The 18,421-nt window shown below is 39.1% G+C and overlaps 12 protein-coding genes across 12 annotated transcripts in view; 4 read left to right on the top strand and 8 right to left on the bottom strand.

Moving 5' to 3' along the window:
• Gasu_39170 (fructose-bisphosphate aldolase, class I) lies at positions 1-474 on the bottom strand (the record flags this gene model as incomplete). The annotated part of the gene is made up of 2 exons (XM_005705001.1): positions 349-474; positions 1-288 (listed from the first exon to the last, which is right to left on the bottom strand). The coding sequence occupies exons 1-2, from the start codon at positions 417-419 to the stop codon at positions 69-71; spliced, it is 291 nt and encodes a 96-aa protein (XP_005705058.1). The 5' UTR covers positions 420-474.
• An 11-nt stretch (positions 475-485) lies between these two features.
• On the bottom strand, positions 486-2,484 carry Gasu_39180 (ATP synthase mitochondrial F1 complex assembly factor 2). The gene is made up of 4 exons (XM_005705002.1): positions 2,395-2,484; positions 1,683-2,336; positions 1,038-1,610; positions 486-985 (listed from the first exon to the last, which is right to left on the bottom strand). Exons 2-4 carry the CDS (start codon positions 2,299-2,301, stop codon positions 621-623), a joined length of 1,557 nt encoding a protein of 518 aa, XP_005705059.1. The 5' UTR covers positions 2,302-2,336; positions 2,395-2,484; the 3' UTR covers positions 486-620.
• A 20-nt stretch (positions 2,485-2,504) lies between these two features.
• Positions 2,505-3,865, top strand: Gasu_39190 (uncharacterized protein). The gene has a single exon (XM_005705003.1). The coding sequence runs from the start codon at positions 2,628-2,630 to the stop codon at positions 3,834-3,836; it is 1,209 nt and encodes a 402-aa protein (XP_005705060.1). The 5' UTR covers positions 2,505-2,627; the 3' UTR covers positions 3,837-3,865.
• A 4-nt stretch (positions 3,866-3,869) lies between these two features.
• Positions 3,870-4,284, bottom strand: Gasu_39200 (uncharacterized protein). Its single transcript, XM_005705004.1, has 2 exons — positions 4,150-4,284; positions 3,870-4,093 (listed from the first exon to the last, which is right to left on the bottom strand). The coding sequence occupies exons 1-2, from the start codon at positions 4,264-4,266 to the stop codon at positions 3,908-3,910; spliced, it is 303 nt and encodes a 100-aa protein (XP_005705061.1). The 5' UTR covers positions 4,267-4,284; the 3' UTR covers positions 3,870-3,907.
• Positions 4,285-4,369: 85 nt separating this feature from the next.
• Positions 4,370-7,194, bottom strand: Gasu_39210 (centromere/kinetochore protein zw10). The gene is made up of 3 exons (XM_005705005.1): positions 7,075-7,194; positions 5,737-7,020; positions 4,370-5,689 (listed from the first exon to the last, which is right to left on the bottom strand). The coding sequence occupies exons 1-3, from the start codon at positions 7,186-7,188 to the stop codon at positions 4,814-4,816; spliced, it is 2,274 nt and encodes a 757-aa protein (XP_005705062.1). The 5' UTR covers positions 7,189-7,194; the 3' UTR covers positions 4,370-4,813.
• A 96-nt stretch (positions 7,195-7,290) lies between these two features.
• Positions 7,291-7,944, bottom strand: Gasu_39220 (uncharacterized protein). Its single transcript, XM_005705006.1, has 3 exons — positions 7,703-7,944; positions 7,622-7,656; positions 7,291-7,572 (listed from the first exon to the last, which is right to left on the bottom strand). Exons 1-3 carry the CDS (start codon positions 7,813-7,815, stop codon positions 7,502-7,504), a joined length of 219 nt encoding a protein of 72 aa, XP_005705063.1. The 5' UTR covers positions 7,816-7,944; the 3' UTR covers positions 7,291-7,501.
• Positions 7,945-8,044: 100 nt separating this feature from the next.
• Positions 8,045-8,830, top strand: Gasu_39230 (transcription initiation factor TFIID subunit D7). The gene is made up of 4 exons (XM_005705007.1): positions 8,045-8,178; positions 8,225-8,361; positions 8,411-8,528; positions 8,597-8,830. The coding sequence occupies exons 1-4, from the start codon at positions 8,088-8,090 to the stop codon at positions 8,800-8,802; spliced, it is 552 nt and encodes a 183-aa protein (XP_005705064.1). The 5' UTR covers positions 8,045-8,087; the 3' UTR covers positions 8,803-8,830.
• Positions 8,831-8,834: 4 nt separating this feature from the next.
• On the top strand, positions 8,835-10,195 carry Gasu_39240 (30S ribosomal protein S1). Its single transcript, XM_005705008.1, has 5 exons — positions 8,835-9,003; positions 9,101-9,374; positions 9,431-9,645; positions 9,696-9,860; positions 9,914-10,195. The coding sequence occupies exons 1-5, from the start codon at positions 8,896-8,898 to the stop codon at positions 10,055-10,057; spliced, it is 906 nt and encodes a 301-aa protein (XP_005705065.1). The 5' UTR covers positions 8,835-8,895; the 3' UTR covers positions 10,058-10,195.
• Positions 10,196-10,199: 4 nt separating this feature from the next.
• Gasu_39250 (ketol-acid reductoisomerase) lies at positions 10,200-12,104 on the bottom strand. Its single transcript, XM_005705009.1, has 5 exons — positions 11,905-12,104; positions 11,271-11,859; positions 11,136-11,215; positions 11,069-11,079; positions 10,200-11,011 (listed from the first exon to the last, which is right to left on the bottom strand). The coding sequence occupies exons 1-5, from the start codon at positions 12,043-12,045 to the stop codon at positions 10,252-10,254; spliced, it is 1,581 nt and encodes a 526-aa protein (XP_005705066.1). The 5' UTR covers positions 12,046-12,104; the 3' UTR covers positions 10,200-10,251.
• A 631-nt stretch (positions 12,105-12,735) lies between these two features.
• On the bottom strand, positions 12,736-14,704 carry Gasu_39260 (uncharacterized protein). The gene is made up of 2 exons (XM_005705010.1): positions 13,526-14,704; positions 12,736-13,479 (listed from the first exon to the last, which is right to left on the bottom strand). The coding sequence occupies exons 1-2, from the start codon at positions 14,627-14,629 to the stop codon at positions 13,405-13,407; spliced, it is 1,179 nt and encodes a 392-aa protein (XP_005705067.1). The 5' UTR covers positions 14,630-14,704; the 3' UTR covers positions 12,736-13,404.
• A 5-nt stretch (positions 14,705-14,709) lies between these two features.
• Positions 14,710-17,544, bottom strand: Gasu_39270 (aarF domain-containing kinase). The gene is made up of 2 exons (XM_005705011.1): positions 16,192-17,544; positions 14,710-16,142 (listed from the first exon to the last, which is right to left on the bottom strand). Exons 1-2 carry the CDS (start codon positions 17,443-17,445, stop codon positions 14,739-14,741), a joined length of 2,658 nt encoding a protein of 885 aa, XP_005705068.1. The 5' UTR covers positions 17,446-17,544; the 3' UTR covers positions 14,710-14,738.
• A 320-nt stretch (positions 17,545-17,864) lies between these two features.
• Gasu_39280 (molecular chaperone DnaJ) overlaps positions 17,865-18,421 on the top strand; it is a 2,971-nt gene continuing 2,414 nt past the window's right edge. The window contains exon 1 of the mRNA XM_005705012.1: positions 17,865-18,421. This exon is cut by the window's right edge and continues 2,414 nt beyond it. Coding sequence (XP_005705069.1) covers positions 17,915-18,421 — 507 coding nt within the window. The 5' untranslated portion in view covers positions 17,865-17,914.

Raw genomic sequence — 18,421 nt, forward strand, 5'->3', positions numbered from 1 at the left:
AGGAATCACACCCGCCTCCTTCATCACATCCACAAAAGGCTTCCCTTGGCTAGTCTATTACAACAAAGTTATTCTTGCTCTTGTATTAAGACCAACAAAAAAGGATACCAAAATACCTTGTGATATAGAGTTTCCTCAAAAGTAATCACACCAGAAATATAATGACCAAAGTTAGGAGCAGTAAACAACAGCTCCCGATAACTTCTTCGGTTCTCTTCATTATTTTCTACTTGAATGGAAGCAAAACGCTTTCCTATGGTGCCAGTAGACTCATCTCCAGCTAGGATTCTGCAAACGGACAACGGAATCAGAAACACAAAGAACATATATACATAAATAACCATTTACCCTTTTCCAGGAGTCACTAGTGCCTTTGCAGTGGCTATCAGTTCATCTTTGTATTGACTCCAGTGTTCCATTTTTGTATATCAGTCTTGAACCGTCGCAATCTGCACAAATCGGAAAACTAACCCAATTCTAAGGCAATCAATCTATTGGCTTTTATTTTCCCGAGAGGAAAATCTGAGTACCTTTTCTTGAATTATTCTTTGCTTTTCCTTCTGAGCATAGTCCATCATCATTTCCTCATCAAAACTGTTGCACATCAAAAATGATGAAACTCAATTCTGAGAATGGAAACACTCGGGAAAGGTTCGCAACAACGAAAATACAAGAGAAGCAGAGGCCAAACGGACGAAAGTATCTGCACGGTCAATATCATGACAACCTTCCACGTCACCCCAGTATTGAATTTGAAAGTCTTCTTCACAACGACAAGCTTCCATGGCTTGTCTTGTACTAATAGCCTTTTCAGACAAGGCTAAACCAATAATGAGTGATTTAGTTGTGCTAGTAGCAGAGTGTAGCGCAGTTATGAATAGGGAAGACTGATTCTCCAAATATTGACGAATTTTTTCCAGACTTTCTCTCTCTTGAGAAACACCGAAGAGATCTTCACTTGTTCGTATCTGGATATTCCAATTCTCTAAAATACAGTATTTAGTTAAATACAACAAAAGAAAACAAGATCACAATACCACTTAAAAATACAATTAGAGGATCCCACAGGACTTTTTGACGAAAAACAAGGCCTTCTGGATATGAAGCACGAATACAAATTGTGTCCGTATTAAAAAATTCCGATAGAGTCTTAAGAAATTGTTGTCTGTGCTCCTTGGTTAGGTCAATGCTGGTAGTTAACAAAGAAGTAACAGGCATAGAACTTGGAAGAATTCGCGAGTGTTGAGCTTCCCATTCACTTGCTACCACCAATGAAAGCTCTCGACAACGGCTTTCCAGAAACTTTCCCGTTCTTGTTCGAAGCAGCTTTCCATCTAGAGACACACAATACACACCAGGTATTCTCTCCACGGTGTATACTTGTTCATAAAATCTTTTTGGCCCCAAACCATTATTGTCTGGACGTAAAGACAAATTGCAAGTAGCATGACTTTGTACGGGATGGCCAACCTGCTGTGTGCAGACTGTTCGATTGCGTTGTAATAGGAACGGCGCTTTAAAAGAACGAACTAGTTGAAGACTTCCTGCTGAAAGTTCCCTCTTTACAATGCTACCTATATGCCCAATAACCCTTAAACCACATATCATATCTATAAAGTTGATCACTTTCTATGTTCCCAACACAAAATAGCTATTTAGAATCAATCCATGTCATGAAATACGACGCAATTCGGGATGCTGTAAAAGCATTTCGTTTCCAGTCAAGACATCATCGACAGACTGTGGCACCCAAATGACTTCAAGACCCTGAAGCTTGTCACTCCAAGTACTTGAAAGAACCTTTAATGCTTCCTTAACATCAGATTCAGAGTTTAACTCTGACGGTAATTGTGAGAGTTTCCCTTCAGTTGCTACGATAACATGTATTAGAATGTATTCTCCGGGAAGACTGGAAGAATCGTCACCAGAAAACTTTTCTCTTCTCATTCTTCGATTGTTATAGTTGCTCAGGGTCTCTGATTTGGTATGGGAGCGCGATTCGACACTCTTTCGATTAAACTCTGCTGTTGCATGGGTCCATTTGGTTACTTTCGTATTGATGGCAGCATAACACCAATACTCTGGATGTCTAAGCAACGCCAATATTGTTTCATTTAATACGTAAAACAATCCATCCTTGGAACTGGTATCTGCACTTTCTGCTAGATTTTCCAACTCTTCCTGTAGGTATCTTGCAGAAGACAACAAACCAATCTTCAACTCACAAATTGTAACAGGTGCATTGAATACGTCTTCCTCTGATTCTCCACTTTCCAACGTATTTTTACGAAGACGAATCATCACTGGTACACAAACAGCCAAGTTTCTGGAAAATTCTTTGGTGAATATTGTTAGCTACTCAAAGAAGCTGTTACTAAGGAGGATGCTTCTTACTGCTCTGCCTTTACGAAATAATGAGTATTGCAAACAAATATATGGAAGACTATTGTTCCAGAAATGTTGCAACATCTATCAATGCTCAAAAGTCAATTCGCATCAGAAATATAGAAAATTTAGTAATCTCTTCCTGGACTGCGATAGAATTGATTGCGCTTTTCGAAATTTTTTGGTACAGACTTGTTGCTATTGAACTACACGAAAAAGGAATTTTTGCTGTAAAGTAACAAATGAGTTTCTTCAAACTGAGTAATAAGATATATAGAAAAAGCTTCTTATGGATAGTTTGTATTGTTGTGGTTGTGAAAGTCGCAGCAACAGATTCATCCGACGACATAGAGACCCTCTTAGGAAACGTGGGGGACATAACGGAACTTGATGAAGACCCCGAAGAGTTGAGGAGAAAAATTCAGTCTACAGAGGTTACTATTCAGAGTTTATTACAGCACTTCAGTACGGAGGCAACCAATGCTAGGGCAGATATACATCGCAATTTGGAAGACGCCGTTCGTTACATCGAAGAGCTTTCTAAAAAGAGATGCGGCTCTGCAGTAGAACGTTATCGCTCGAAAATAGTCGAACTGGAAGAACAATTGAATACTCTGAATCAAAGTTTTCAAAATTGTCTTTCGAAACAAGACAAGTTACAAATAGTTGTACAGTCCGTTACTGGAGAGAGAGAGAAAGCTCTCGCAGAAATAAATTCTTTGAAGGAGTTGCTAAGCAAAGAAAAGAGACTTAGAAATGAAACAGAAAGAAAACTGCAGTGGAACTTGGCCATAGTCAACGCAACTGATACATTCAGTTCTATCGAGAATGTCCTTTTTCATACGAATGCGCAACTCAACAAGCGAAATGAAGTGCTTCAACATTTAGTAAGCAGTATTGCTCAAGCAGACTCCCAGAGTGAGGAACTTGTAACAATATTTCAACATCTTGAAGAAATGATACAGCAAGAGAGTTCACAATATCGTCAAGCGCTATTTCATTTACTGCAGTTGGGAGATACTGAAACAGTAAATTCATCGGAACTATCGCAAAAGGCTTTAAAAGACTTAGAACGACAACTCTCTTCTTGTGTACAAAAGCTGTCACAAAAAAGCTTTGTAGTTGAAAACAGAAAGCAGGAGTTCAATGAAACCTCACAAAGTCCATCTTTTCAACCTGCGACTTGGGAAAGATCGTATTCAGTATCTGTTACCACTATCCTCATTTCGTTCATGGCGTCCTTTTTGGGAACCTTTTTGTCTTATTGGCTTTTTCTGAGAACCAACCGACTGAATGAAAAAATGGGACGCGATCGACAATCGAGAATAACTAGTATTGCACACGACCCTCAAACTCCTTCACCGAATGGATTCTCGAGAAATACTCGAGCTTTTCATCATTCAGAAAATTCTCCAATGCAACCAGTAGTTTCTAGTATATCTCCTAGATAATAAACGAAAATGACGTCAACTCATCTTCGATATGACAGAAATGAAGCGTAATATGTCGCCTCTCGTGACTTTCATAGAAAATAGCTTATTATCCTTAATTTACTAATGAAGATGAAGAAACTTGTGGATAGAAATCGGTCAACAGTACAAGTCAATAATACAAGGGAAGTTACTCTTCCGCAAACACTTGCCGCATAACAGTCTAAAGCAAAATGTCGTCCTCTTCCTATTCGAGAAATCGCAACCAAGCAAGCCCACTATGTGGAATGTGGTTAGTAAAAACTTCAAAACGTATGAGAACTACTTGGCTCACAAAAAAGAGACAGCAAACGAATAAAATACTGACAAGCTCACTTCGAAGAAACGGCAACCAAGATTTCAGCAAAGGAATGCGAAAAGAAAGATAAGAGCAGATAGTAAAGGCTCTCATAGTATGACCAGAAGGAAAAGACCACTTTTCAGCTGGAATAACAAACGACGACTTGTTATTAAAACTTGGCCGCTTCCTTCGAACGACTACCTTTAAAGATAACTCTATTGCAGCACTCAGTGTACAATAGCACAACAATATAAAGCAAAACAAAGAAAAATCTGCAGAGAAAAGTATAGAATTCCAACCAGAGAAAGTTCCCGGCTCTTGAGAAGACTTGTACAAGTAGCACACAACTGGTACAAAAGGAACGGTAAACCAAACTGAGCCGTCACAAGAAAAAGAACATAAAGTTAAAAAAAACTCTCAACCAAAAGTGTTTATGCACGTAATCAAATACTCTTTTGGTAAACTGCTTGTCTCGTGTCTTTAACAAGGTTACGTACTTTACGTTTTTGTGGGAAAACAACAGCTTTCCAATCATATCAAACAGTGCATACCGCGAAGAAAGTAGCCAACAGTCACATATAATAACCAAACTATGAAATAAAAAGCCATAGAAGTAAGAAAAGTTTTCCAATGGGTTCTTATCGTGCATTGTAAGTCTTTAAACGTGGCTTTCTTTCTTCGCTGATACGGAATATGCAATGGCAATTTGTTGTAAACATTTCTTCCTATATGCTGTTTTCTCAAACAAAGCCGTAACTAACTTGATTAACTGATCCTTTGCTATTCTTCTCTTTAACGGACCATGCTGTACCATTTTGACTATTTCTTCCAGGTTCGAGTTCAATATCTTGCATATCCACCAAAGTGATGAAACACCACGGCACCGCTCAGATAAGACTGCCTGTTCCCAATCCAATACTTGTGCGACTAACTTTGTTTTCTTCTCTGTTTCTTCTTGCAACAACGACGCTAGACAAGAACTAGTTCTAAGAGGGATATCTTCTAACGCAAATACTGCCTGAATCAACCACTGACAATAGTTTTCAAGCAAACCCAATCCAATATTTCGTAAAACAGACTTTGGCAAATAGTCCTTCCAAGAAAAAAGTAAAGTTTCAAAGCTTAAAGAAGCAGCATCTAGAGAACGTTGAATACGGTTGAATATCGAAGTTTGATAACACACTTCAAATGATACTCCTTCAGATGCTTTGGATACACAGGCATATATGGCATCCTTTGTAGCAGATATACTCTTCGCGAGAAAAGTAGAACCCTCACATCTCAACCGAAAGCACGCAATCATATAGTCTTGTCCCTTAAGGTGACTTGCTGCCTCTTCATCGAGATGAGATATCAACAGAGTTTTTCTCATTTCAATAATACAACAAATATGCGCCAATAAGAAACAGTCGTTATGATATATAGCCTGTGCCAACAACTGAGATTTTAATATGTTGTAGCAATTGGCGGAAACAATGCGATAATACGAAAGCAACATTTCCGAAATGCTTTTCATCAAAGTAGAGCCCAACAACTATACATAGAAACATGAAAGACTTCATACAACTACAGCGAACTTACCGACAAATTATTTTGTAGGCAAACATATGCATCCTGAAATATTCTGTCTGCAGCTTGACTCAACTCTATCCCTTGCTTCGTCACCTTACAAATGGGATAAGGAAATGGACAAAGCTCTCCAGCATCAACAAGTTTCCCTCTCAAATAACGATGTTCGGATGCAGCCAAAAAAGAAGAGACATCCACCAATTCATCGTGGCAGAATGCAATAGACTTTAAAATATTTCTGCTATAGACAAGTACATGTCGATGACAAAGAACTGCCAAGTCTTCTTCAGCTCGATAGATATCGGGAACGAGTGATTCTGCCAAACTTATATCCATGCCTCTTGCTTGAAGAGCTATTCGAAGTTTCTGGGCACAAATGGTTAGTCCTCGGAGGCGAAGGGAAAACTGAGAAGGATCACTAAATCCATCCAAGTCGTTCAAGTATTTAAAGTGACCTAAAATACATTTGGAACTACAAACTTCACGCTGAAACCAGTCATAAAACCCAACAGCAACTTCTCTGTAGTAGTCAATATCGAATGTTTGACTTAAAATGAAGTCAAAAATGACAAGCGCTCTTTTGCAACCGTTTGCCAAGTCTAAACAATTTTCTAAGATGTCCAACTCTTGCACGGAACAATCTTCCCATTCCAGCACTTGCGATACATCTTCGTTCTTGTCTTGCATATGAAATAAAAACTCTCTTTCTCTTATTTCAACCTTAGAAGCCCGTTGAAGATAACCTGCGACTCCAAGACGTTTCAGCAAAGAGACGATTTCCTGAACTGCCATATCCATATATTTTCCTTGAGCAATTATCGTTGATATCCACTTTGCCTCCTTATCGATTGAGAGACCCCAATCATACCAATGAAAACAGGACGTTAACCTCCCAACCATTTCACTTCGCAATCGTACGTGTTCTTTCTCCATCAGAGTCTGAGAAGCTGCTAAACAGCTGTTTGATATACCAAAACTGTATATAAAATGAAGACTACGCAACCCTTGTTGTATTTGACGTTCGTAGCTGGATAGTGTTTCAAGATCCATACTGCCAGGGACTTTTTGTCTGTTGCTTAATTCCTCAGAAACGCCAACTCCTTGACTGACTACATCTAACTTTTCAAGTAAAGAGTATAGCTGTAAAAGGTCTTCCTTCTGTACTTTATGTTTCGCAACACTACTTTTTACTTGCTCCACTTGGTGCTCTACTTGTGATATTCTCTCGTCCAAGAACTGACTTTGTTGCAACAAAGACTCTATCTGTGGAAATATGTGGCCAGCTTCCCGTTTTAACTACAATACTCGATTCTTAGGGAGAAACCTACAGGAAATAAAGTGGAAACCCACCGTTCGAATACCACTTTGATTCTTACAAAAGTTCACGAGTCTTTCTTCTAATTCTCCGCAAGTTTTAGAAGTGTTTTTCAGGTTTCGTTCAAGGTCTTCGACAGAATATTGCATCTTTCTTTTTTATATCAAAGTTGGACAGAATATTGCGTCTCATTCAACAGCAACTTCATGCATTTCATCGTAGTCCAAGCAAATATCCCAAAGAATGATAACAGAGTGACCATAAGTTTTATGCGAGCAGGTGATAATAAAATTACTTTCTTTATTGCTAGAAATCCTATGTTGGAAATTACAAGTAGCTGCTTCGTCCTTCTAACCCGACAGTTAGCAACAAGAACAGACAGGCTCCTCCTTGTTGAACCACTTTTAGTATACGGGTTCTGTGCAGAGAAAGCTTTCAACTTTCGACCAACTATGTGCGATGTCAACTTGCAAATAACAAACTCAAAGCCATCAAAAAGCAGCAAGTGGAAACATAAGGACTAAGTCTTTCTCCTAAAACAAGATAAGTATAAAGTCAACGTCAACAATATTCTTGGCTTGCCTATACGAGATGCTTTCCAAAACAAACCAAGGAATCTAACAAGTTAAGTGAAAAAGGAAACATAAAAAACACAAAGCTTACCCTTCTTTGTTTCTGTCAAGAAGAGAAGGATATAAACTACGGATGTATGCACAAGTACAGATTACTAAAACAATGACAACCAAAAGACTTTGAAAATTAAACAAAGCAGACATGCTTCAAATGAAAACTCCTAGAAACCTTAACTAGTTCGCAATCCACAAAATCATCAATTATAATGAAACAAGCGTTAAACGATCATTGAACTGTGCTACTAGTAATGGCATAAAGCCCTGAATGGAGAAAGCGTAGTTCAGAAAGAAACGGCATTTTTATTGAAAAAATGAAATAACATTAAATAAAATTTCTCGCTTTTGAAAGGCTTAAGCTAATTGAATGTATCAACTACTCCATTCCTCTTTAGGCTCCACAAAATTGTGTTATCATCATGACGGAACTGAATAATACGCTGGACTCTAGTCAACTCTCTTTACCGAAGTATAGAAAAAATATTCTTCTAGTTGGAACGCCTGGAACAGGTAAGAGTTCGAAAATTAGACACTACAGCCCTAAATGTAAGAAAAGGAAAGACATCGCTAGCAAAGAGACTGACTGAAGTAACATCCTTGGAACATGTAGAAGTGGGAAAGTTTGCTGAGGAGCACAGTTGCTTGGGTAGTTATGATGAACAGTTGGAATGTTTTGAAATAGAAGAAGAGAAAGTGGGTTTACTTCTTATTTTGTATAATCATCACCTCAAGTTGTCGCAAGCTAATTCCTATCCTAATAGACTTCTTAAAGCCCGGTGGTTACCTCTTGGAGTACCATGGCTGCGAGTGGTTTGCCTCTTGTAAAATAGATCTCGTGATAGTTTTGCAGACAGAAACTGGTAAGGTAAACCAAAGTATAGAGTTGAGTAATTTTGGACTTACCTCGTACCTTCTACTTGTTGAGCAGCTCCACTTTATGATCGCTTGAAAGCTCGTGGATACTCAGGAAGGAAGTTAGAGGAAAACATGGAGTGTGAGATAATGCAAGTTATTCTAGACGAGGCGTATTGTTGCTTTAACGAAAAGCAGATATGGGTAGTTCCCAGCAATAAGGAACAAGACTTGGAAGAAACTGTGGAGAGAGTTCAAAAGTTTCTTGAAAGCTCAAACTAATTTATTAGATAAATAAGCTTTAAAGAGCAGTGCCTCAACCGCAAGTAAAGCTATTCACACCACTTCAGGTATCGTTGGAATTGGTGGGAACTCATGTGGACTCCGTGCGTTGGTTTCTTATTCGCCGAGTCCGGTTTTCAACACTTGAATAAAGCAGGAGTGCCGGTAAAAAACCAGTTTTTACGAATATTTCGAACTACTGTATGTTATCTTGTTCTATTTACTGTGTCTTCTTTTCCCTTGCTACTTCACCACACTCGTGGGCACTTTGTACTTCGTTCACCCGTCCTGTTGATAGGTATTATGGGGAGAGAACACCCGAATTATGACGAGAAAGTTAAGTGATGGTGTATTCTTTGGAATTGGCTTGAAGCATAACCATGTATCGGGCCCCAAACACTTCAAAGCGACCAAGGCCACCTTCAATGACCTGGAAAGTAGTGTTTCGGGGAAAGAAGAATCTTCGGATAAGCACTCTTTTGAAGCTCTAAAGATAGGTCAAGTATATGAAGGAACGGTGGAGAAATTGATGCCATATGGAGCTTTTGTGAATATTGGATCGAACCTTTCCGGTATGACTTGATACTTGTTGGACATTGCTGAATTTGGGCTTATGTTTTTTATTTAGGACTCTTACACGTTTCACAGATATCCGAGAATTTTTTAACGGACCCAGCAGAAATGCTCAGTGTGGGACAAGCAGTACAAGTTCGAGTTATCAAATTGGATCCTGAAAAAAGACAGTTCGCGCTGTCTATGAAATCTCCTCGTAAAAGGGAAAATAGTCGCTCTGGTCGTGATGGAAGCCGAAGGAGAGACTTTAGCCGAAACTATTCTCAAAGAGTACGATAGTATTGTTTTTAAGTTACATCCGTCATCTAACTTATGAGGAGGATGAGGAGTTGCGCAAGGAGTTGAAGGAGTTTTCAAAGACTGCAAATCCGAAAGAGTTCTTGAATGGTAGGGTGGTTAGTATAACTAATCTTGGTGCGTTTGTGGACTTTGGAGGTCCAAAGGATGGATTACTGTTCAAGTCTGAAATGAGCAGAGATTTGCAGGTAATAAAATTGCTTGAGAAACTGACCTTATGGCAAACTTTTTTTTGGTTTAGATTGGAGACGAAGTTCAAGTTAGAATCACTCGCATTAACTTGGCTAGAAATTATCTCAATCTATCCATGAAGCCTTTGAATGAGAAGTATAATGACAGTGAATTCATTGTGGAAGAAGAAAGTCTATCGGAAAACAACACTTAAGGGGGTTTCACGGCATAAGAATTCTAGAGAACTTTTCTCTTGTCGTGATAAGTACATTTCAAGTAGTTGTGCATTGACTTGGGTCTCTGTTGTTATAAATGTTATTGTCTGTTCTGTTTGCAATTTGAAACAACGAAAGAAGCTTTATTGTAAAAGACAACTCATTATTTCACTTTGGGGCTGAAATACCCGAATTACAGCCAATAACGTGCAAAGTCTTCAGAGGTAGTCCCAGAAAGTGAAATATCCACGCTCGGACGTAATTTAGCACATTCCAATACTGCCGAATGAATAGGATGACTCAAGAATGCATCCAGTTTGCTCATATCCAAAGGTTCCTTGTTATCAATGGCAGGAAATGCCTGTTGGGTAATATTATAATCAAAACGCGGAGCCCATTTCCTAGCACCTAGTCTCGCAGTAGTAGAGCAATTATCTACCATATAAGAAACACCTCTGGCATGCATGTACGGATTAAGTGAATCGACAGATTCTATGACCGACTCGTTCACAATTTCTGAGATAGGATGTCCTTTCTCCAAAAGAATATCAATCTGAGCCATCATAGCTGCGATATAAACACCTGCAGAAAAGGGAACAATAGGAATCTTGGACTCATCTCTGGTTTCTCTGACTTCTTTGCCAACTTGCCACATGCGAGTTGTATCAATCTTGCCCATAGGTATTTTATGATGGCGTTTGCAGGCTTGCAACACTGACTTGATCTCATTGCCACTTTCTACATCTTCATAACATTCAATTAGAATATCATATGCAGGTAGATAAGAAGCACAGTAAGCTTTCGCAAATATTTCCTTTCCCTCCTCATTCAGTTCATCATACACAGCACGGATGCCTTTCTTTGATATACTAAATACGTCAGTGGTCCAGTAATGCTTCCTACAAGAACTTAAAAACAAAATTGTCACTGAAACACTAAACCAACAATAACGACTAAACAAGAAATCAACAATCTACAGGATACAGCAACCACTAAAATGCCACACATACCCAGAATATACCTGAAAGACATTCATCTAATCAGGCAGGCTCTGAAAAGTAAAAGAAGAGCCTATACCAATACGCCCAGACCATACTGCAACAAGCTGTAACATAGAACCTCCACATCTTCTATAGACAGAAAGAACATGGAGTTGACTAAATGCACAAAAAAACGGATATAGCCATGAAAGTGAAAGCATACGAAACCAACAACCAAAACGCATTAGAGAGAGACAAACTATAACATTAAGATCGAAACCGAACTTTTTTCCAATACTGTCCAAATATCCCAGTAAGAATCCATGAGAAAGACCTAGCGTCGCACCTGGTTTCATTGCTTTCATGATAGCTTCATAGTTCTCCACAGTGGCGGCATCCGAAATAAGAAGCAAAACAAGATCACTTTCTGCAATAACGTCTAACATATCCCCAAGAGTACCTTTTTCTTCAGAGAATCCTGCCTTCCTTGCTTCTTGCATCGATCTAGAACCGGAACGAAGACCAACCTTGACTGTAATAGGTAATCCACAAGACTCAAAAGTGTCCCTTAAATTCTGTGCCTGTGCAGGACCTTGAGAACCCCAGCCAATAACTCCGACTTGCTTTACTTTTTGAAACGCCTTTGGAAGAGCTTTAAAAACATCTCGTCCGCCCTTGACGATGTATTCGTAACCATCAACAAGCCAAACTTTTTCCTTCTGAAAACTTTTGGTATCAAAATCCAAGTTCTCTTTCGTAACTCCCTCTCTTTTAGGGACTGTTGTTGTCATAGATACGCATCTCCCAGACTGTTCAGAGTTCTAGAGAAATTTCAACATTGTCACACAAAATTTGTCAACACTTACCTTCCCACGAAAGGTAGCCAAGGGAAGCTTCGTCAGGGGCGAACGAAAAACAAACTTTGAACTATTAAGAGTCTCGCCAAAAGACTTTGGTTTAAAACGCAACTGGTTTACATAAGGACTACTGGTGATAAACGCTGACATGACGAGTGAAGAAAACCTGAGAAATCGGCGCAACTATCGAAATGGACAGCTCTCTTTGGAGTTCCTTTTGGCACAATCTCATGTTCGCTGAAGATTTCTCATTTGGAGAATTCATATTCAAGTTGCAAAAAATATGCAATAGAAGTATTTCACAAAAATAAGCAAGCATTGATATAGTTCATGAACAATTGTTAAGTTCATTGACTTAGCCAATGAAATTTTCCTCATTGATAATTCAGAGCAAAACCGGCTTTGAGTCTGCTTTGTGTTGGTCACTTTATTATTGTGCAAATGAATGCCAATTTTAGCGGTAGAATCATCGTGCAGGCTATTTTTGTGCTCAAGATACGTAGTTATTCATCTTTCCTTTCGAATTCGTAACAACTGTAAAAATTAGAATTTGCTATTATGAATAACAATGTTAACAAAGCTTAAAACCCGGACAAAGAAAGACAAATGAAAATCTCAAATACCAACCGATCCTCAGTTTTTTCATTCAGACTTTGAGGTTCTACCGATCATTCACTTTATCCAATTATTAGAGAATTCTCAGAAGAACAGGAATATAAACTTATTTGCATAATGTTAGACAAGTCCAATTAAAAAACTATTCAGAGTGACATAGTATAAGGAGTTCTGAAGTCTTTCCTCATCATGAATAAAAGATGGAAGCTAAAATTATGTTATTCGTTTGAATCAATCGTCTTTAATATTTATTCGCTAATATGGCGGACTACTGGATATCGCAACAACGTCACTATTGCAAATATTGTAACACTTGGATAGCTAATAATAAAATTCAGATGCAGCAGCACGAAAATGTAAGTACGGAAACATGTGTATACAGTTGTTTGACTTCAACTGGTCTAGGGTTTACGCCACAAGCACAATGTAGAAAACTATTTGAAGAGGTCGCACCGTGAGAACGAAACGAAAAAGAAGGAATCCAAGCAGATAGAGAAGGAACTTAGGAGGATAGATGCGGCAGCAAGGCTAAGTATGTATGGAGGTGGTAAGACTGGCTCTGGTACGCCTAATACTGCGGAGGCCCCAACATGTTCGTCCAACCAACTTGGAACTTTGTCGTCAAACGTTGGAGGGAAGTGCTTTACGCTTCCACAACAGAAAGTTGCATTGAATGGTATTCAAATCTTAGGTCAGTCCGATGAGTACGGAGGATATTATGACAGCAATGGGGGGTACTACGACAGAAACGGTCATTACTTTATTTATGATTATCAAAGTCAACTCTGGCATTACGTTGGTTGGTATGGAAATAATACGAATGTAGATACACAAAAAAGCAACAAATGATGTTTGGAGCAAACTGTTATTCAATTGAGGCATTTCATCTACAAGTCAGGGTGTATCCCTTCTCACTTGCCAGATATAAATAAAACCATCGTCGCCACAAGAAGCAAACACGTAACCATCCTAATAGAATTAAGAACAACAGAATATCATGTAAGAACTAACAAACCAGTGGATTCCATTTCACACAATTGATATCCCCTTCATGGGCGTTCAGCAGGACAGCCGCAATAGAAAAAGGTTCGGCATGATGAGAAACTTCTCCACTATCGTCAGCTAAATCCCGATGAGGAGCAAATTGTTCTTCTGTGACGTCTGAAGATTCATTCCTTCTCAAAGCATTCTCTTGATAAATGTGTAATGCGTCATCGCCACCTCCAGTTACTACAAGGCCACTTTGATGGGACCAATCAACTGTGTAGATAGCTCGCTCATGCTGGTCTCTTAATACACAAAAAGTTTCCCAGGAAGGATCCCGTCCAACTTCATCTGTACGTCTAGGAATTTGTCTCCAAAATATAACACTTCGATCGTCTGAAACAGTGACAAGTCTCTCTCCAAATTTATCAAATGAAGCTGCCCATACAGTTGACGAGTGTCCACTTAATACAGAGCAACAATACCAATCGTACTCATCTTCGACCCACATTCTTACAGTGTTGTCATAACTACAAGAACATAACAGCTCCTTACAAGGATGCCAAATCACATACTTTACATCTTGTGTATGTCCTTCCAGTATACTCAGTGACTCGAAATCATCCTTGTCGATTCCCAATTCCCACAACCATATCGTTCTGTCTCTACTACAACTCGCTAAAAGCGCACCTGAAGAGGAAAAAGCAACACACTTGATCTCACTTTCATGACCTTCTAAAGTTGAAGTTAATTGAAGTTTGGGAGGAGCAGTTAAGATCTCCTGTAAATTCAATTCGGAGCCTTCTTCACAGTTGCTGCTTAATCTCATGGTATAAACATATGAGTCAAAACTACCACAGGCCAAGAAAGGCAACCTTGGATTAAAAGCAACGCATCTTAAAGTTCTTGGAAAAAGATTAGCTCCAAAAGTTGCAAGGCAGCACCACTCTTGAGGCTGTTCGGAGTCTTTTTGGATCACTTCGGTTTGTTTATTGTCTCCAGTTTGAGATGCCCAAAGTCTTACCAAACAGTCACTTCCCGCCGAAGCGAGTATGGAAGCAGTAGGACACCAAGAAATAGACCATATTGGATCCTTCCTACCTGTTGCCAGCGTCGCAATTTTGTGAAGCCGCATTCGACGTACAATTCTCCAACGGCTCTTGCAAGAATATTTTGTGTATCTCAATTGTGTAACAATTTCAGTCGGACAGCAACGGATTGAAACTACAATTTATTTCCAATTGCTATTCTCCCCAAGACGACTTCAGATTCCCCCCAAAAATCCTTTTCACTACTATTCTCACGTCACGGAATACTCGCCAAAGACAAAAAGACACCACAGTAAAGGTTATTCTCAATATGCTTCTTAGAATTATAACCACCATGAACAAAGACGTCTTCCAATGATATCCATTCAATCTCTTGAACAATTTCATTACAACTTGTCTATTGCGCTGGGTCGCCTCCTTTATATCCTTTCGTTTTTCCATCGAATTGCATGAAGATGTAGAAATCGATAACAGAGACGCTGCAGGAGGAGGTCGCAAGTTGTCAGGCAATAATACAAATTCTAATCTATCCAAAACATAAAACAAATATCGACAAATATTACGGGCAAATTGAATAACTAACAATTCTCGCAAGAAACTACCTCCAGGTGATATTAGGAAACTTATTAAGAGATATGCAGTTAACTCTTCTTCGTTGCTCGAAAACATATTTCCAAGATAGGAACCAGAACCCGATAGAGAGGAAGTTCGAAGGTATGAACGAACGATATGTGACTGGGAATGTATTGAGGCAACAACAGCATCGTGCAATATATTGTCAATTCGGTCCCAACAAGGGGAGCCACTTTCTCTATCAATAATATAGTTTTCCAATGCATGTTGAAGCTGAGGTGCAGGGTCATATAGCATTCTTGAAACAACATAAGGATAAACCACGTCTTTCACATCAAATGATGTATCGGCAGTTCTTGCTAGCGACTCTAAAGTAGAGAGAGCTCTCAAGTTGTTCAAAAAGTATGGAGGAATCACGAAAGGAAACCGGCTTGCAAGTAAAACAAGTTTTTCTGGTAAACCATGAAATGAAAATGGTTCTTGCGAGAAGGTTTCTTGTAGAGCCAAAATTAATTCGGGAATATGGTTGTCCAAGTCGTTTGACTGAATGAGAGCAAGGCTTGCAAAGTCTTCAGCAAGAGATGGATAGTCTCCAATCATCAAATGAAAGAATGTACATATCATAGAATACATCATTGCCTCAGGAACATGTGAAACCAATCCAAAATCTAAATACGCTAAACGTCCGTCCTTCATGCGAACAAGATTGCCTCCATGAGGATCCGCATGAAGAAACCCTGTTTCTAACAACTGTTTTAAAGAAAACTGAATGCCAATTTCAACCAGTGCTGCATCTTCTTTCCGAATAAAATTCCCTTCATTTACAATTTTTTGACCATCTATCCATTCCATGACAAGAATTCGTCGGGTAGAGTATTCTTGAAATACGGATGGGATATAAATTCCAGGAATATCGCCATAAAGTTTCTGAAAACGAATCATATTCGAACTTTCTCCTTTATAATCAATTTCTTCATAGAGTCGAGTTCCGAATTCGTCCACCGCCATGACGAAATCCGTTTTAGACTAGTACATATGTAAAATGTCAAATAACAGAATAAATATTTCAACTCACTTTTAATAGTTTAGTAAGAGTAAATGCCAAACCCCGTAAAATGTAAGAGTCCAGTGCAATCGACTCTGCAATATCTGGTCTTTGAACCTTTACGGCTACATCGACGTTATCTAGACGAGCTTTGTAAACTTGACCCAAACTTGCTGCTGCTGCAGGTTCTTTAGAGATAAAGTCAAATATTTGGTCAGGCGTTGCTCCAAGTTCTTCAGTGATAAACTCAAATGCTCTTTCTGTCGAAAAAAAAGGTAAACTATCCTGGAGCTTCTGAAGTTCTACAACTCCGTAATGACCAACAATATCCGGTCTGGATGCTAAAGTTTGCCCGAATTTAATAAACGCAGGTCCCAGTCGAGTTAGCATTTCTCTCAATTTTGAAGCCCTTCGCTGCCATTTCCATTCCCAAAATTCGTATTTTCTTTTCATTCGCTCTTTCATCTGCTCCTCGAAAAGAGCAATCGGACTCTTTCCTCCAAAATGCTGCCTTTGAAGAATAGGAAATCCGTTTCTAGGCCAAGGCGACTTGCGGAAGAAATGAAAGATATGGAAAAAGTTGTCCTTCCAAAAAGAGGGCACAGAATATGTCTCATATGTGACTTGTTCATTTTGCAACGGTTCACTCTTTCGAACTGTCAAGAGGTCGTGACCGTCCTTAGCTAAAGAAGACATCTTCTCCTCGTTCGGACCAAACAGACGATATGAAGTCAAATCCACTAAGAGGCCAGTTGAGAACTGCGCAAGTTCACAAGCAATGGAAACCAGACGGAAAAACACTTTCTCAGGATAAAGTCGAAAATAGGCAGCAATTGCTTGTGCATCATAAATGGATGGCAATGAAACACGTCTTGAAGAACGATCAGACACCATCATTCCCCAAAAAGAGTACACAGTAATAACTCCAACAAAACCAAGTCTCTTCATAAGAAGCACGAAATTTTCATATGCTTCCAATTTCCAATATTCCAATGCTCTTACTAGTTCTTTTCCGTCCAGTTGAAAACGAATTTTTTTGTCATTCTTCACATCTTCTTCCTGAAACAGCTCCTTACGAAATCTTCGGTACAAATCCTCACCTCGTCGTACATGCGCATCCTTGTATTCTGGAAACAAACGTTCCTTTTGAGCTTGAAAATCATTCACGGCCGCTTCATCGACAAGTTCTTCATTCAACTGCTTTGGATATACTTTGGCTATTTTATTCTCTTTATCAGTCTTCCACGGATTTGAAGAGTCAAAGCTCAAAGATTGTGAGTGCATTTGAAAGTACGATAAAAAGCTTATAGTCGAGAATGAGAAAAGCAAGGCCAATACTTGGCTTTTTGATAACGTGAAAGTGGAAGTCGTTTCAAATGTCCGTTGCGAACGGTTACTTGAAACGTTACCATTCTCCTTTTCGATAGAATGGTCTTTCTCAGAAGATAACTTTGAAAAAACTGTTTTTGCTCCAATTCCGGGTCTTGTTGTTCTTTTGTAGTCCTTTACCAGTGTTCGAAAATCGTTTCTCCAACAAGAACAGCTTTTCTGTATGTTAAAACTTCTGGTTGTCACACTGCTCTTCAAGTGGAAAGAAATAAGAAAAAGCAAAACTCCTTTCATTTTTCCACATTAGGCTGCAACAAGGTGGTGAATAATACTAGGCTATCAATCATATACTGCAACTACCATCGAAGTGTTCCAACATCAAACTATCGATGAGTTTCCCAAAGTTGGGATTGACGGTCCCTTTATGAGTCAAACAACTTTCGTATATCTGCCTTGTTTAGGTTCGCTTAGAGAAAAAGGTATTGAAGACAAGCTTAAAAGAAAATCTACAGTATCCTGCTGTTATCGGTCTACTGATGGCCCAAGTAACAAAGGTAACAAGGATTGGCTCCAGTTTGTATTTTCTGAGAAAGAGGAAAAGTTGGAAGAGTTGGAGTATGCTTTTTGGAATGGCAATCCTCCAACTGAACTTTGGAAGCAGAATGATGCAGAGGAGTTCATGAACCGTTATTTTGTAGAAAATCCTCTCGTTGATGAAAGAGGACCAAGGCTACCGTTTATATTCCGGTGGTTGCTTCCCCTGCTCAAGTCCATAGGATCATTTTCTTTTAACCTTGAAAATGTGGTTGCTGTTTTGGTTCTGTTGCTAATACTTTACTTTGCAGTGGTTCTTCTGCTTTTGTTGTTTCAAACCGTGTCTCGACTCGTTGGAACCATCGCAGTTTCCATACTGCTGTCTACGTTGCTTATA

This window comes from Galdieria sulphuraria, assembly GCF_000341285.1.
Source record: "Galdieria sulphuraria unplaced genomic scaffold scaf_34, whole genome shotgun sequence".
NCBI classification, from domain to species: domain Eukaryota; phylum Rhodophyta; class Bangiophyceae; order Galdieriales; family Galdieriaceae; genus Galdieria; species Galdieria sulphuraria.

What these genes read in the sequence shown, in the direction of transcription:
- Gasu_39180 (XM_005705002.1), bottom strand. Translation starts at nt 2,301, where the DNA reads ATGATTCGTCTTCGTAAAAATACGTTGGAAAGTGGAGAATCAGAGGAA. An exon ending in ACAGCATCCCGAATTGCGTC is followed by an intron (nt 1,611 to 1,682) that starts GTATTTCATGAC and finishes TCAACTTTATAG; the next exon opens with ATATGATATGTGGTTTAAGG. An exon ending in TCTAATTGTATTTTTAAGTG is followed by an intron (nt 986 to 1,037) that starts GTATTGTGATCT and finishes ACTGTATTTTAG; the next exon opens with AGAATTGGAATATCCAGATA.
- Gasu_39190 (XM_005705003.1), top strand. Translation starts at nt 2,628, where the DNA reads ATGAGTTTCTTCAAACTGAGTAATAAGATATATAGAAAAAGCTTCTTA.
- Gasu_39200 (XM_005705004.1), bottom strand. Translation starts at nt 4,266, where the DNA reads ATGAGAGCCTTTACTATCTGCTCTTATCTTTCTTTTCGCATTCCTTTG. An exon ending in TCGTTTGCTGTCTCTTTTTT is followed by an intron (nt 4,094 to 4,149) that starts GTGAGCCAAGTA and finishes CATTCCACATAG; the next exon opens with TGGGCTTGCTTGGTTGCGAT.
- Gasu_39210 (XM_005705005.1), bottom strand. Translation starts at nt 7,188, where the DNA reads ATGCAATATTCTGTCGAAGACCTTGAACGAAACCTGAAAAACACTTCT. An exon ending in ATCAAAGTGGTATTCGAACG is followed by an intron (nt 7,021 to 7,074) that starts GTGGGTTTCCAC and finishes CGAGTATTGTAG; the next exon opens with TTAAAACGGGAAGCTGGCCA. An exon ending in GCCTACAAAATAATTTGTCG is followed by an intron (nt 5,690 to 5,736) that starts GTAAGTTCGCTG and finishes TTCTATGTATAG; the next exon opens with TTGTTGGGCTCTACTTTGAT.
- Gasu_39220 (XM_005705006.1), bottom strand. Translation starts at nt 7,815, where the DNA reads ATGTCTGCTTTGTTTAATTTTCAAAGTCTTTTGGTTGTCATTGTTTTA. An exon ending in CTTGACAGAAACAAAGAAGG is followed by an intron (nt 7,657 to 7,702) that starts GTAAGCTTTGTG and finishes TTAACTTGTTAG; the next exon opens with ATTCCTTGGTTTGTTTTGGA. An exon ending in TTGGAAAGCATCTCGTATAG is followed by an intron (nt 7,573 to 7,621) that starts GCAAGCCAAGAA and finishes ATCTTGTTTTAG; the next exon opens with GAGAAAGACTTAGTCCTTAT.
- Gasu_39230 (XM_005705007.1), top strand. Translation starts at nt 8,088, where the DNA reads ATGACGGAACTGAATAATACGCTGGACTCTAGTCAACTCTCTTTACCG. An exon ending in AGTTGGAACGCCTGGAACAG is followed by an intron (nt 8,179 to 8,224) that starts GTAAGAGTTCGA and finishes ATGTAAGAAAAG; the next exon opens with GAAAGACATCGCTAGCAAAG. An exon ending in AGTTTTGCAGACAGAAACTG is followed by an intron (nt 8,529 to 8,596) that starts GTAAGGTAAACC and finishes CTTGTTGAGCAG; the next exon opens with CTCCACTTTATGATCGCTTG.
- Gasu_39240 (XM_005705008.1), top strand. Translation starts at nt 8,896, where the DNA reads ATGTGGACTCCGTGCGTTGGTTTCTTATTCGCCGAGTCCGGTTTTCAA. An exon ending in TACGAATATTTCGAACTACT is followed by an intron (nt 9,004 to 9,100) that starts GTATGTTATCTT and finishes TCCTGTTGATAG; the next exon opens with GTATTATGGGGAGAGAACAC. An exon ending in TATTGGATCGAACCTTTCCG is followed by an intron (nt 9,375 to 9,430) that starts GTATGACTTGAT and finishes TTTTTTATTTAG; the next exon opens with GACTCTTACACGTTTCACAG.
- Gasu_39250 (XM_005705009.1), bottom strand. Translation starts at nt 12,045, where the DNA reads ATGTCAGCGTTTATCACCAGTAGTCCTTATGTAAACCAGTTGCGTTTT. An exon ending in TGGCTACCTTTCGTGGGAAG is followed by an intron (nt 11,860 to 11,904) that starts GTAAGTGTTGAC and finishes AAATTTCTCTAG; the next exon opens with AACTCTGAACAGTCTGGGAG. An exon ending in CTCTCTAATGCGTTTTGGTT is followed by an intron (nt 11,216 to 11,270) that starts GTTGGTTTCGTA and finishes TTGTGCATTTAG; the next exon opens with TCAACTCCATGTTCTTTCTG.
- Gasu_39260 (XM_005705010.1), bottom strand. Translation starts at nt 14,629, where the DNA reads ATGCGGCTTCACAAAATTGCGACGCTGGCAACAGGTAGGAAGGATCCA. An exon ending in GTGTGAAATGGAATCCACTG is followed by an intron (nt 13,480 to 13,525) that starts GTTTGTTAGTTC and finishes TAATTCTATTAG; the next exon opens with GATGGTTACGTGTTTGCTTC.
- Gasu_39270 (XM_005705011.1), bottom strand. Translation starts at nt 17,445, where the DNA reads ATGCACTCACAATCTTTGAGCTTTGACTCTTCAAATCCGTGGAAGACT. An exon ending in CTCTTACTAAACTATTAAAA is followed by an intron (nt 16,143 to 16,191) that starts GTGAGTTGAAAT and finishes CATATGTACTAG; the next exon opens with TCTAAAACGGATTTCGTCAT.